The following is a 12,302-nucleotide window of genomic DNA, read 5'->3' on the forward strand; positions in this document are numbered from 1 at the left end:
AGATGTGAATGTGTCAACTGTCATGGCAGAAAAAGTTTGTTGTTGTTGATCGCTCTTCTCAAACAAAAGCATGGCATTTGTTCTGTAATAGTTATTTTAAATCGGAAAACGCAGTTTGATTACCAAGATTCTAATCTTTTGAAAGATGTAAGACACTTGAATTTTCAAGAATATTTAATGTTACAACGTTGTATTTTTAGTTTGTCGCTCTGAAAATTCCCCGGGTGTTGATCCCGATGTTGATTTCCCCGGATGTTGATCGCAGCCATAAGAAGTTAACCCTTTTAGCTTACCCTTCACCGAACCCTAACCTTAATCCTTTAACCAAACTCCTAAACTTAACCCTAACCACTACCTTAGCTAACGTTAACAAGCAAGCTAATGCTATTCGACGAGCTAGAATTCATAACATATCATACTTATTGCAAATTTCTAACATATCATACGATTTGTAATTTAACATATTTGAAATTGGTGATGGGCATACACATGAATACATACCATTCGAAATGTAACATATCATACTAAATGGAATGTATCGGATTTACGTACAGAATAATACAAAATACTCTGAGACCAGGTTGAAACTAGAGGTAATTATAATATAATAAATACAGAAATACGAGCCTTTGGTCATTAATATGGTCAAATCTGGAAACTGTCATTTCGAAAACAAAATGTTTATTCTTTCAGTGAAATACAGAACCGTTCCGTATTTTATCTAATGGGTGGCAACCCTAAGTCTAAATATTGCTGTTGCATTGCACAACCTTCAATGTTATGTCATAATTATGTACAATTCTGGCAAATTAGTTCACAACGAGCCAGGTGGCTCAAACTGTTGCATAGACCCTGACTCTGTGTGCAATGAACGCAAGAGAAGTGACACAATTTCCCTAGTTAATATTGCCTGCTAACATTAATTTCTTTGAACTAAATATGCAGGTTGAAAAAAATATACTTCTGTGTATTGATTTTAAGAAAGGCATGGATGTTTATGGTTAGGTACATAAGTGCAACGACTGTGCTTTCTTCTCGAATGTGCTTTTGTTAAATCATCCCCCGTTTGGCAAAGTAGGCTGTGATTCGATAAATTAACAGGCACCACATTGATTATTTGCAACGCAGGACAAGCTAGTTAAACTAGTAATATCATCAACCATGTGTAGTTAACTAGTGATTATGGTAAGATTGATGATTTTTATAAGATACGTTTTATGCTAGCTAGCAACTTAACTTGGCTCCTTGCTGCACTCGCGTAACAGGTGGTCATCCTGCCACGCAGTCTCCTCGTGCAATGTAATCGGCCGCAATCGGCATCCAAAAATGCAGATGAATCGGTCGACCTCTAGTTGAAGGTCTTCCTATTCCTCCATCGCTCCACTCTTTTGACAGTGGTAATTTGCACTTGTGTATCAAGTTGCAAGAGACTGTTCTTTCGATCACGTGTCAGATGTTTGTGAAGGCAAGTGTGCAGGACAGTGCTTCTCTTCCGGATTGTTTAATGGTCCGAAGGAGCGTTTGGCCCCATCACACCATCTATCCTCCATTTAGATTTTTCTTTCATCACGTCTGGCCCCTGCACCACCATTACTGGTGTGGTTTGCCCTGTGACAAGACATGCTCCACCTTGCATCTACCAAGTGGTTGATCAGATGATTTGTTCCTACTGCCTACTAGGATACACCCATTGGAATGGTTGTACACTTTTATTAATCAAAACATTAATATAGTGTGTACTTTTTTTTGTCCCTTAAATTCAGTCCGTTTATATGCAGTGTCTCTCTCTCACACACACACACACAATGGAAATGGAAACTATATTTAAACGTGTGTGTTGTGACCATGGTGTGTCTGCTTTGTCTCCTCAGGTGCCCAAACGGCAGCCTACCACCTTGCTGACGGGGCCAGAGGACATAGCCCACTATGAGGAAGCCAGTGATTGTGTGGAGGAGCTGGCTCTGTACCTGAAACCACTGAGCAACAGCAGAGGTCAGTCAGACACCACCTCATCCTGCTCACCGTCACAACCATGGCTCATTAATTATGGAAAAAGCTTCTATTCACCCTGCATTAATTTCTCAACATATCATATTTAATAGCATCAGATTCACACACTCCCCCTTTGTATCATGACAATCCACATTCTATTCTAGTGCACTAGTTTTCAGTGCCTGTGAAGAAGTATTTGCCTCCTTTCTGATTCTCTATTTTTGCATGCTTTTGATACTATCAGATCTTCAACCAAAACCTAACATTCGATAAAGGGAACCTGAGTTTACAAATAACAGAAAAATGGATACTTGTTTAATTTATTTAATTAACAAAGTTATGCAACACCCAATCCCCCTGTGTGGAAAAAGTAATTTCCCCCGTTACACTCTAACTGGTTATGCCACATGTATCTACAATGACTACAACCAAATATTTCCGGTAGTTGTTGATCAGTCTGCACCTGTTCATAGCCCATCTATAATTTAGCCCAAACAACTACCTCTTTCCCTACTGTATTTATTTACTTATTTATGTTGCTCCTTTGCACCCCATTATTTCTATTTCTACTTTGCACATTCTTCTACTGCAAATCAACCATTCCAGTGTTTTACTTGCTATATTGTATTTACTTCGCCACCATGGCCTTTTTTTTGCCTTTACCTCCCTTAACTCACCTCACTTGCTCACATTGTATATAGACTTGTTTTTCTACGGTATTATTGACTGTATGTTTGTTTTACTCCATGTGTAACTCTGTTGTTGTATGTGTCGAACTGCTTTGCTTTATCTTGGCGAGGTCGCAATTGTAAATGAGAACTTGTTCTCAACCTCCTTACTCCATTTGCACACGCTGTATATAGATTTTTCTATTGTGTTATTGACTGTACTTTTGTTTATTCCATGTGTAACTCTGTGTTGTTTTTTGTCGCACTGCTTTGCTTTTTCTTGGCCAGGTCGCAGTTGTAAATGAGAACTTGTTCTCAACTTGCCTACCTGGTTAAATAAAGGTTAAATAAAAAAGTCTCACATCGCTGTGGAGAAATTAAGGCCCACTCTTGCATGCAGAACTGCCTCGTCAAAGTCCAGACCTAATCCCAATTGAGATGTTGTGGCAGGACTTGAAACGAGCAGTTCATGCTTGAAAACCCACAAATGTCACTGAGTTAAAGCAGTTCTGCATGGAAGAGGCGTGAGAGCCTGATTAACAACTACAAGAAGCGTTTGGTTGGGGTCATTGCAGCTAAAGGTGGCACATACAGTTATTGAGTGTAAGAGGGCAGTTACTTGTTCACACAGGGGAATTGGGTGTTGCATTGCTTTTGTTTATGAAATAAATCAAATAAGTATGTAATTGTTATTTGTTCCCTTTATCTAATATTAGGTTTTGGTTGAAGATCTGATTGCATTCAGTATAAAAAATATGCAAAAATAGAGAATTATTTTTCACAGCACTATATTTTGGGAATAGCTTGGCATACGGTATAAACAGTGTATTGAATGGTGCTTCTTCTCTCTCTCACAGCCTCACACTTTCCTCTCATCCTTATCCATTTGCTTTGATCCTTGTGTATTTACTTGTTTCGCAATTCCTCCCTTACTGTTGCACTGGTTGTAAGTTGCTATGGATACAACACCAGCCTCTCTCACACTCCACCCCTCTTCTTCTCTCTCCGGGTGTAGGGTTGAGCACCAGCGGTGCACAAAGCTCTCTGAGCCGGCCCATGCAGAGGAAGCTGGTGACCCTGGTGCACTGTCAGCTGGTGGAGGAGGAGGGCCGGGTGAGGGCCACGCGGGCGGCCAGGTCCCTAGGGGAGCGCACCGTCACTGAGCTCATTCTGCAGCACCAGAACCCACAGCAGCTCTCCTCCAACCTGTGGGCTGCAGTCAGAGCAAGAGGCTGCCAATTCCTCGGCCCAGGTAACATACAAACGGACAGAAGCGCAAGCACAGGCGGGCAAAATAGCGAGCAAGCCACTCATACACATACACACACGGCCCAAATGACAAATGTTTCAATTACATCCGCCCTGAACAACTGAGAAAATGAATGCTATCGGAAGCATGTGAAAATATTATGCATGTGTTGTTGTAGCGATGCAGGAGGAGGCTCTGAAGCTGGTGCTGTTGGCTCTAGAGGACGGCTCCGCTCTGTCCAGGAAGGTCTTGGTGCTGTTTGTGGTCCAAAGGTTAGAGCCACGCTTCCCCCAGGCCTCTAAGACCAGCATAGGCCACGTGGTGCAGCTCCTCTACAGGGCCTCCTGCTTTAAGGTAGGTCTGACTACCTACAAACATACACCTAAACACGGTTCTAAGACCAACATAGGCCATGTGGTGCAGCTCCTCTACAGGGCCTCCTGCTTTAAGGTAGGTCTGACTACCTACAAACATACACCTAAACACGGTTCTAAGACCAACATAGGCCATGTGGTGCAGCTCCTCTACAGGGCCTACTGCTTTAGGGCACACAACTGAAACCATAAAAATAAATAAAAAAATCCCTTTCAGTGCATGTTCTTCATATTGGTGCCTAATGAACACAACCGTGATGTCCTGTCTGTCACCTTGTGTCTTCAGGTGACCAAGCGAGACGAGGACTCGTCCCTGATGCAGCTGAAGGAGGAGTTCCGGACATACGAGGCACTGCGGCGCGAACATGACTCCCAGATTGTCCAGATCGCCATGGAGGGTGGCCTCCGCATTGCCCCTGACCAGTGGTCCTCTCTGCTCTATGGGGACCAGTCGCACAAGTCCCACATGCAGTCCATCATCGACAAGGTATGTAGGAGGTGTGTGTGTGTGTGTGTGTGTGTATTTTGATGTAACTTAAATGTGAGCCCTAGTGGTGTTGCTGTGTATTTGAACAGAGATTTTGTGTGTGTGTGTGTCAGTTGCAGACGCCAGCGTCGTTTGCCCAGAGCGTTCAGGAGCTGACCATCGCCCTGCAGAGGACAGGCGACCCGGCCAACCTGAACCGTCTGCGACCACACCTGGAGCTGCTTGCCAACATCGACCCCAGCCCAGGTTGGTCCATTCACAGTACATCAATACCCTTTTCAAACTATCGTTCCGACCCGTACCAAACTGTGGTGGCCCGGATGTTTTCTGTACACACTGTCCACTCAGTACAGTTTTGTTTGGCTTGGCTCGGCAGTGCGAAAAGCCCTCAACGCGCTCACTTTAAAAGTTATGTATCAGTAAAAGGAATCCAAATTGTATGCGACACTGCCGTGCAAGCAAGTTGCCATCACTTTCACAGGGCCTATTAGACCGGGTCCCCAGTGCTCTTCCAAGTATAATGCATTTTGACCCCAAAAAATACCCCTTCTTGTCCTCCATCTTAGACTCCCCTCCCCCCACGTGGGAGCTGCTCGACACGGGCTTGGTGGCGGTGAAAACGGTGGTGCACGGCCTGGTGGACTTCATCCAGAACCACAGCAAGAAGGGGAGCGACACGCAACAGGTCTGATTCTAGATACTCAATCCCCCAAAGCATATCAGTGGAATAGGGCTGAAATTATTGATAATCCCAGGGTCGTGTTCATTAGGGCAACGCAACTGAAAATGTTTTGCAACATAAAATGTAAGGAGTGTTTTTCTTATTGGACAAGTCCAGGTAGTCCCTTCCTGTTTGTCAGGTTCTTTTCCTTCTGTTTGGTGCCTAATGCATATGACCAATGTTTGCATCTTGATTGATACTTGTTAAAGCTAATAATATCAGTCAATGACTGTCTGCTGCTTTGTGATCTTAACAGTAATAACACCTTTTGTATTTTCCATTATTAACATGCCCTTGTGGTGGCTCCTCCCCAGCCTCCCCAGCACAGTAAATACAAGACGTACATGTGTCGGGACATGAAGCAGAAGGGGGGCTGTCCTCGAGGAGCCAGCTGCACCTTCGCCCACTCTCAGGACGAGCTAGAGAAGTGAGTATTCCACCGTGAGCCACTCCCAATGGGGATCGTTGGGCATATTCCCAACTTTACTTAACAGTTAATGTTTTGTTTTATGTTTTGATGTCAATGAGACGTTGACTGTTCATTGCACAGATCCGCTCTGAAAGTGTGACAACAATCATGTCAACCTCTTTCACTAACCACGTATTTCTCCTCCTTTCTGAAGGTATCGTAAGATGAACAAGCGTCTGGCCGCCCGACGGCCCCTCAGCCTATCCTTGACGCAGCTCAACGAGGTGGGCCTATTGCCCGAGGAGGTGGGGATGATGGAGGGGCTGGCCCACAAGGGCCTGACCAATGGCATGGTGGCATCAGTCACAGGCTCCGCCCTGCCCCAGCTCATCTCCCGCGGTGCCGACCCCTCTTATGAGCCCATTATGCGGAAGCCCCAGTCCCAGGGAAGCCACAGTGCCCCCGGCTCTCCCCCTGACTTGTGAGTAGATGGACACACACAGCGTCTGTTACACGTACTCACACACACACTGAAATTCTCTGTCTTTTCCAGACTGGATCCCGTGCCCAATCGGTCCATGGCCCACCCCAGGATGGCAGTGGACCACCTGGCCATGCATAAGCCAGTGCCCAGGGGGCCCCCCATGTACCCCTCACAGCAGGGTGAACATTTCTACCCCCCTGAGCCCAGGGCACCACCATCAGCCATGCAGTACGAGTCCACCCAGTACCCCCCAGGTAAGGCAGAACAGACCACTCTTTTTCCCGTGATTTCCTATGTATCGCGTCTGCTGACGAAAGGAAGTGTTTCTCTCTGGGAGCAATTAGTCTTGTAAATCTCCCAGTGTGGTTCTATTGTGCTTATCTAATACCAATCCTGTTGCCACGCTCTTCTATGTCCTCTCAGGTAACCCCCCCTACCCCTACCAGTCCTCCCAGTACCTTCCCCAGCCCCGCTACGTTCGGAACCTCCCTCCCCCTAACGACCTGGCCACACCTGCCTACCCGGAGTCCCCCTACCCCGGCACCTACCCACAGGAGCATGAGTGTCCCCCTCCCCCACAGCCCTCGGGTCCCCACTTTTCCAACGCCAACCCCCATGGGTACCCACCTCCCCCTCATTACGACGGCCGTCGACACCCCTCCTACCCGCCGCCACCACCACAAACCTATCCCCACCGGGAGGAACTCTCCTCCATGCCTGCGGACGAGGCCTCCAGAGAAAGATACCCTCCCGAGGGTTACCAGCCCGCTGGTTCCCACATGAGGCCCTACTCCACACGGGTAAGCACACATCTGCAGTACTAGGCTCTTTCTAAATCACAATATCCATAACTCTAAACACCTATGCAATTACCTTTTAGGAGTTTAGTCATCAGCGTTATCCAGATTGAGTAGTGACATTACTCAGCCGATTATCACAAGATATGCCATTTAGCATACAGTCTTGCGTGCGTAATAAAAACACATATTTATATATTTTACATATCGGGAAGTGTCAAGAATGTATCATTTTTTACATTGTATTTAACCAGGAAAGGGCTCATTGAGATTAAAATCTATTTTTCAAGAGCGCCCTGGCCAAGATAGGCAGCACCAAGTTATTACAAAAAAATTACAGACAGACAACATGAACAACTACAAGTAATCTAGTAAAAACCATTGAATTCACAAGAGTATAAAACAGCAAATTAAAAACATTGACCGGTCAAAATCCTCATAAGACTGTCCAGGATAAATCCACTGCAAAAAAATATATTTCCAAAGCTGCAAAAAGTGCACTACAATAAAGGTGTCCACATGTCCTGTTGTACAGGAGGAATACAGTCGGCCCCAGCCCCCTCCCACTCTGGACTACCTGCACCGCCGACGCCAGGAGATCATGGCCCAGTTGGAGGACAGGAAGCAGGTCACTCCCCCACCCTTTGCCCCCTCGCCCACGCTGCCACACACCTACGAGTCCAACTACACACAGGAGGTAAGAGGCTACACTCGTCTAGTGTTTCTATGGTAGTACGCAGTGGCATCTCGCCCCACGTACTACCGCAGCAGTTAGTCACTTAAAGGAAGAGTTAGCTAATAATAATGTGTGTTTGTGTGTGTCAGCAACAGCAGTACATGGAGAACTCCCAAGTGTTTGCAAAGTACCGTGAGCCAGACTACGCTAGCCAGTACTCTCCTTGGTCATGTGACACCATTGGCTCCTACATTGGCAGCAAGGAGGGGAAGTCTAAAGACACCATGGAGAGGATGGTGAGTCATCAATCAATCATTCTGTGTTCTGTTGATGTAAAGCTTGACCACTTAATAAAGTTCCAAATCTGAATATCTAAAGCTCGGCCAAGCTCAAAACAGTTTCCAAAAGCTCATCTCTTGTAATAAGGCCAAAATGTCATGTTTCATTTTTGTTGTTGGACAAGATGGTTATCTTGCATTTACTGTTCTATTGGTTGTCCTCGTTGACTGATCAAAGGTCACTTATAGAAGAAGTGCTTTGACTTATTCAGAACACAGTTAAGCTCACAAAAGTCTTTCAACTACAGTTTTCCTAGTTTCAGTGGAGTGGGTCTGTACGTCTTATAATGGTACCATAATAACTCTGGGTGTTGTAGAACACTGAGGGGAAAGGTGCGGAGGGCCAGCGCAGGTCGGCTGAGGCCAGAGACGACGACCCTATCATCCCCTTCGGCTCCCTGCCCACTGTGTCGCGCTTCGGGGTGATCTCCCGCACCCCCAAGACGGGCTACCAGATGGCCGGCCCAGGGCAGGCCGTGACCCCCCCACAGGGGACCAACAGCCCCAAACACACCGCTGCAACAGGTACAGGGAGAACACATACACACCTTTTTAGGGTTTTTGCTCTGTTTACTCCATTTTGTCAGAGTCTGACCTGCTCTTGTTGTCCACCACAGCGGACTACCCCTATGGGAACGGTGCAGGGTGGGGTGTTGCCCCGTACACCCAGCCCCCTCAGGCCCACCTCAGTGAAAGGCCAGTCCAGGAGAGGGAGCAGCTGACGATGGAGCTCCAGCAGGTCAATCGGCAGATCAACAAGCAGACTGCCCAGGCGGCCCAACCCAGCCCGGGGGAGTGGTCGTCGGGGAGCGTCTCCAGCCAACAGCTGAGCCTGGAGCTCCACCATGTGGAGAGGGAGATTGGCAAGAGGACCCGCCAGATAGCTCTGGTGAGAGAGAGAGAGAAGGGGGCACAGAAATGGCCAAATGTAGATAGAAAGAGCGACAGAGTGAAGCAGGAGAGGGAGACACACAGCCTGCTTTGATCTCTAAAAAAAGGCTTTGCGAACAGGAGCAGGGCAGAAGGAGCCCTGGGCTAATGTCACCTACTGCTATCCCACTTATAAGACAGAGTGAAACACAAGCGAGCCGAACAGGTGCAGCCTGAAAGCTTTTCTACCAAGACAATATTGATGTAGACTCCAAAACATACAAGCTTCCAGTCTCCCAGTCACTATTGTGGTGAACTGACAGTGGTGCCATTGTCCCCTTGCAGGAGAACCATGTGTCTCATGATGGGAGCGGGGCATACAAGCTGAAGCCCACTGAGAACAAAATGCAGAGAGAGGAGCACTCGTTGGTTCTCAGGTAAACCGCACATTGGGAGACTAGTAGTCATTTATTTCAACTGCTGTGCCATAAGGAACCGTTTAGTGTGCCCCATAAATCTCCCTTAACCCCCTAGAGTTGATTTCCATCTACTTAGCATAATAAATCAAAAAATCCACATCAAAATCTGTCAGTTTAAGCTAGAACCAGTTTTTTGCTTTGGATGTGTCTCAATCCATCGCATCCGCCAATGTCGCACTTCCGCATCTGCAGTGAAAGGTGGCAGAGCTAGAGCGGTGTCTGTCGGACCATGAGACATCCCAAAAGTCTGTCTTCTCACAACGACGTCTGTAGCATCTGAACGGTTTGGCCTAGAAACTATTATGACCAATCTGTGGAAAGGTGAGACTCTCTCACAAACACGATGGTGTTCTCTGCCGGTCTGCCAACTTCTGTCTGTAGCGTCGGAAACCATTTGGGCTACACGTACAGAACATGTCGGTTGTTTTGCTCTAGGACTCCCACAAGACTCGTCTGAAGGTCCCTGTTACCAAAAATGAATGGAAGTATACAGTGCATTCAGAAAGTATTCAGACCCCTTGATTTTTTTCCCTGCTCATTTTGTTAGGTTAGGTCTCTCATTCTTCTCTGCAGATCCTCTCAAGCTCTGTCAGGTTGGGGAGCTTGGCTGCACAGACACTACCAGTCAAAAGTTTTAGCCTACTCATTCAAGGGTTTTTCTTTATTATAGAAAATATTTAGATTTGTTTAACACACTTTTTGGTTACTACATGATTCCATATGTGTTATTTCATGATTTTGATGTCTTCGCTATTATTCTACAATGTAGAAAATAGTAACAAATAAATTAAAACCTTTTGAATGAGTAGGTGTGTCCAAACGTTTGACTGATACTGTACAATAATACAAAATGTTTTGTTCATAATGTTGTCTCTCTCTGACCTTTTATTCCCTGCAGTGAGGGCTATAACGGTTCCAGTTGTGTTCTGCTGGATGGCAGTGCGGCCGGCAGCATTTTGTCCTGCCTGACCAGCAAGACCTCGTCCCTCAGCCTGTCCTCAGACCTCCCCACCACCGGGGGAACTGACCGACAGGAGAACATCGCGGTCCACCCGTGTTCCTAGCCACACAACTGGAGTCTGGTACTACAACCACTGCTACAACCAACCAGTCAGTTAACCACACAGAGCCTTGGGGAACCCCTCATCCTCTGAACGCTTAAACCTTTCCAACATTTAGAGTGGAACACACAACCAGGTCCTCCAAACTGTCTGGTATGCCCTACCTAAATCCACATTGGCAAGATCTGGTTGAAGCCACTAAGAGCATTTTAACTCTCATCACAAAACATGTGGAGAGAGGCGCAGTCTCTCTCCTCGCTTACAATGGTGAGAGACCGTTCTAGGTTTCTTACAGGGATTTGGGATATAAGGGCTATTAATATCTTAAGTAACTGAAAAAGCCACTGATATGCAAATGTGGATGTAGTGCCTGCATAGACAACGGCGCTTCATTTGATACAACACAAATTGCACACTCGCAACTTTAGTTTGTCTACAACTAAGCAGTATCTGCCGTGAATTTGATATTTTTTTCATTTGTTAATTTTTGTTATTCTGTGGATGAATGTTTTGTCATATACAATCTCTCACTGCCTTGGAAACCAAGGGTTTTGAGATTTATGCTCCGTGAACCCAATACTGATTAGAAGAAGAATATAAAGACGAGGCCAGTTCCTTGGTTTCAAATAGACAAGGCCCCCATAATCGCATTGACATAACATCTGTCGTTAGCTTCACAATGTGCTACATTTTTAGTGGCATCCCTAACAACAATCTTCGTGCTTAGCGTATATACAAGTTCTAAAATGCAGACTTTCTATTTGGAATTAATTGTAAGTTCTTGTAGCTGAGTTGCAATGTTATTCGCAGACAAAACATATAGAGCGTTTCGTTAAGTTTCACTCTTTTGCCACTTGAGGATTTCATACTTGGTGCTCTGTTGAAGGAGCACTTTCACATCTGGTCAAAAGCTCTCCATTTCATAGAAACAATACTTGTTGACAACTGGCTGTGAATAAGTTTTATAAAGCCAAGATGCTACAAATTGAAGATATTGAGTTATCACTTTTCAACTGGGAAGTAATTGAGATTTTGTTGAAACTGTAAGAAACTAGACGAGACAAAGGCATCCCTTTGTTAGTTCAGTGGCCTGGAACTCTTTTGGTCCCCCCCCACCACCACCACCACCACAACCGCCTTCAGACTCTGGAAAAGGAGATTTACTACAGCCTCTGCCATCCATGCTTTGGGATGAGGCTGATGTGAAACAGGGAAAAGGATATGCGCTGAGTACACAAACATTAAGAACACCTGCTCTTTCCATGACATGATCATGACAAGCCATGATCCCTTATTGATGTCACTTCTTAAATCCACTTCAATCAATTTAGCTGAAGGGGAGGAGACAGGTTAAATGAGGGTTTTTAAGCCTTGAGACAATTGAGACATGGATTGTGTATGTGTGGCATTCAGAGGGTGAATGGGCAAAACAAATTATGTGCCTTTGAACAGGGTATGGTAGTAGGTGCCAGGCGCACCGGTTTGTGTCAAAAAACTGCACCTCTGCTGGGTTTTTCACGCTCAACATTTTCTCGTGTGTATCAAGAATGGTCCAACACCCAAAGGACATCCAGCCAACTTGACACAACTGTGGGAAGCATTGGAGTCGACATGGGTCAGCATCCCTGTGGAACGCTTTCGACACCTTGTAGAGTCCGTCCCCGGACAAATTGAAGGTGTTCTGAGGGCTTAACCGG

General features: G+C 45.9%; 1 protein-coding gene across 3 annotated transcripts in view; it reads left to right on the forward strand.

Moving 5' to 3' along the window:
- The window catches only part of rc3h1a (ring finger and CCCH-type domains 1a), a 29,410-nt gene extending 17,452 nt beyond the window's left edge, over positions 1-11,958 (forward strand). Inside the window, exons 3-18 of one of the 3 annotated variants that reach the window (XM_024421057.2) lie at positions 1,872-1,992; positions 3,676-3,912; positions 4,088-4,263; positions 4,570-4,770; positions 4,884-5,016; positions 5,337-5,455; positions 5,806-5,918; positions 6,115-6,381; positions 6,454-6,638; positions 6,808-7,184; positions 7,717-7,878; positions 8,013-8,153; positions 8,513-8,720; positions 8,813-9,084; positions 9,411-9,502; positions 10,443-11,958. In XM_024421057.2, the coding sequence (XP_024276825.1) occupies positions 1,872-1,992; positions 3,676-3,912; positions 4,088-4,263; positions 4,570-4,770; positions 4,884-5,016; positions 5,337-5,455; positions 5,806-5,918; positions 6,115-6,381; positions 6,454-6,638; positions 6,808-7,184; positions 7,717-7,878; positions 8,013-8,153; positions 8,513-8,720; positions 8,813-9,084; positions 9,411-9,502; positions 10,443-10,608 (2,970 nt within the window). In that variant the 3' untranslated portion in view covers positions 10,609-11,958. Of the gene's footprint in view, positions 1-1,871; positions 1,993-3,675; positions 3,913-4,087; positions 4,264-4,569; positions 4,771-4,883; positions 5,017-5,336; positions 5,456-5,805; positions 5,919-6,114; positions 6,382-6,453; positions 6,639-6,807; positions 7,185-7,716; positions 7,879-8,006; positions 8,154-8,512; positions 8,721-8,812; positions 9,085-9,410; positions 9,503-10,442 lie in introns of all 3 variants that reach the window. The other 2 variants (XM_024421056.2, XM_024421058.2) reach the window with 2 other exon arrangements.
- Positions 11,959-12,302: the final 344 nt, after the last annotated feature.

The sequence above is a fragment of the Oncorhynchus tshawytscha genome, linkage group LG05 (assembly GCF_018296145.1).
Source record: "Oncorhynchus tshawytscha isolate Ot180627B linkage group LG05, Otsh_v2.0, whole genome shotgun sequence".
In the NCBI taxonomy this organism is placed as follows: Eukaryota; Metazoa; Chordata; class Actinopteri; order Salmoniformes; family Salmonidae; genus Oncorhynchus; species Oncorhynchus tshawytscha.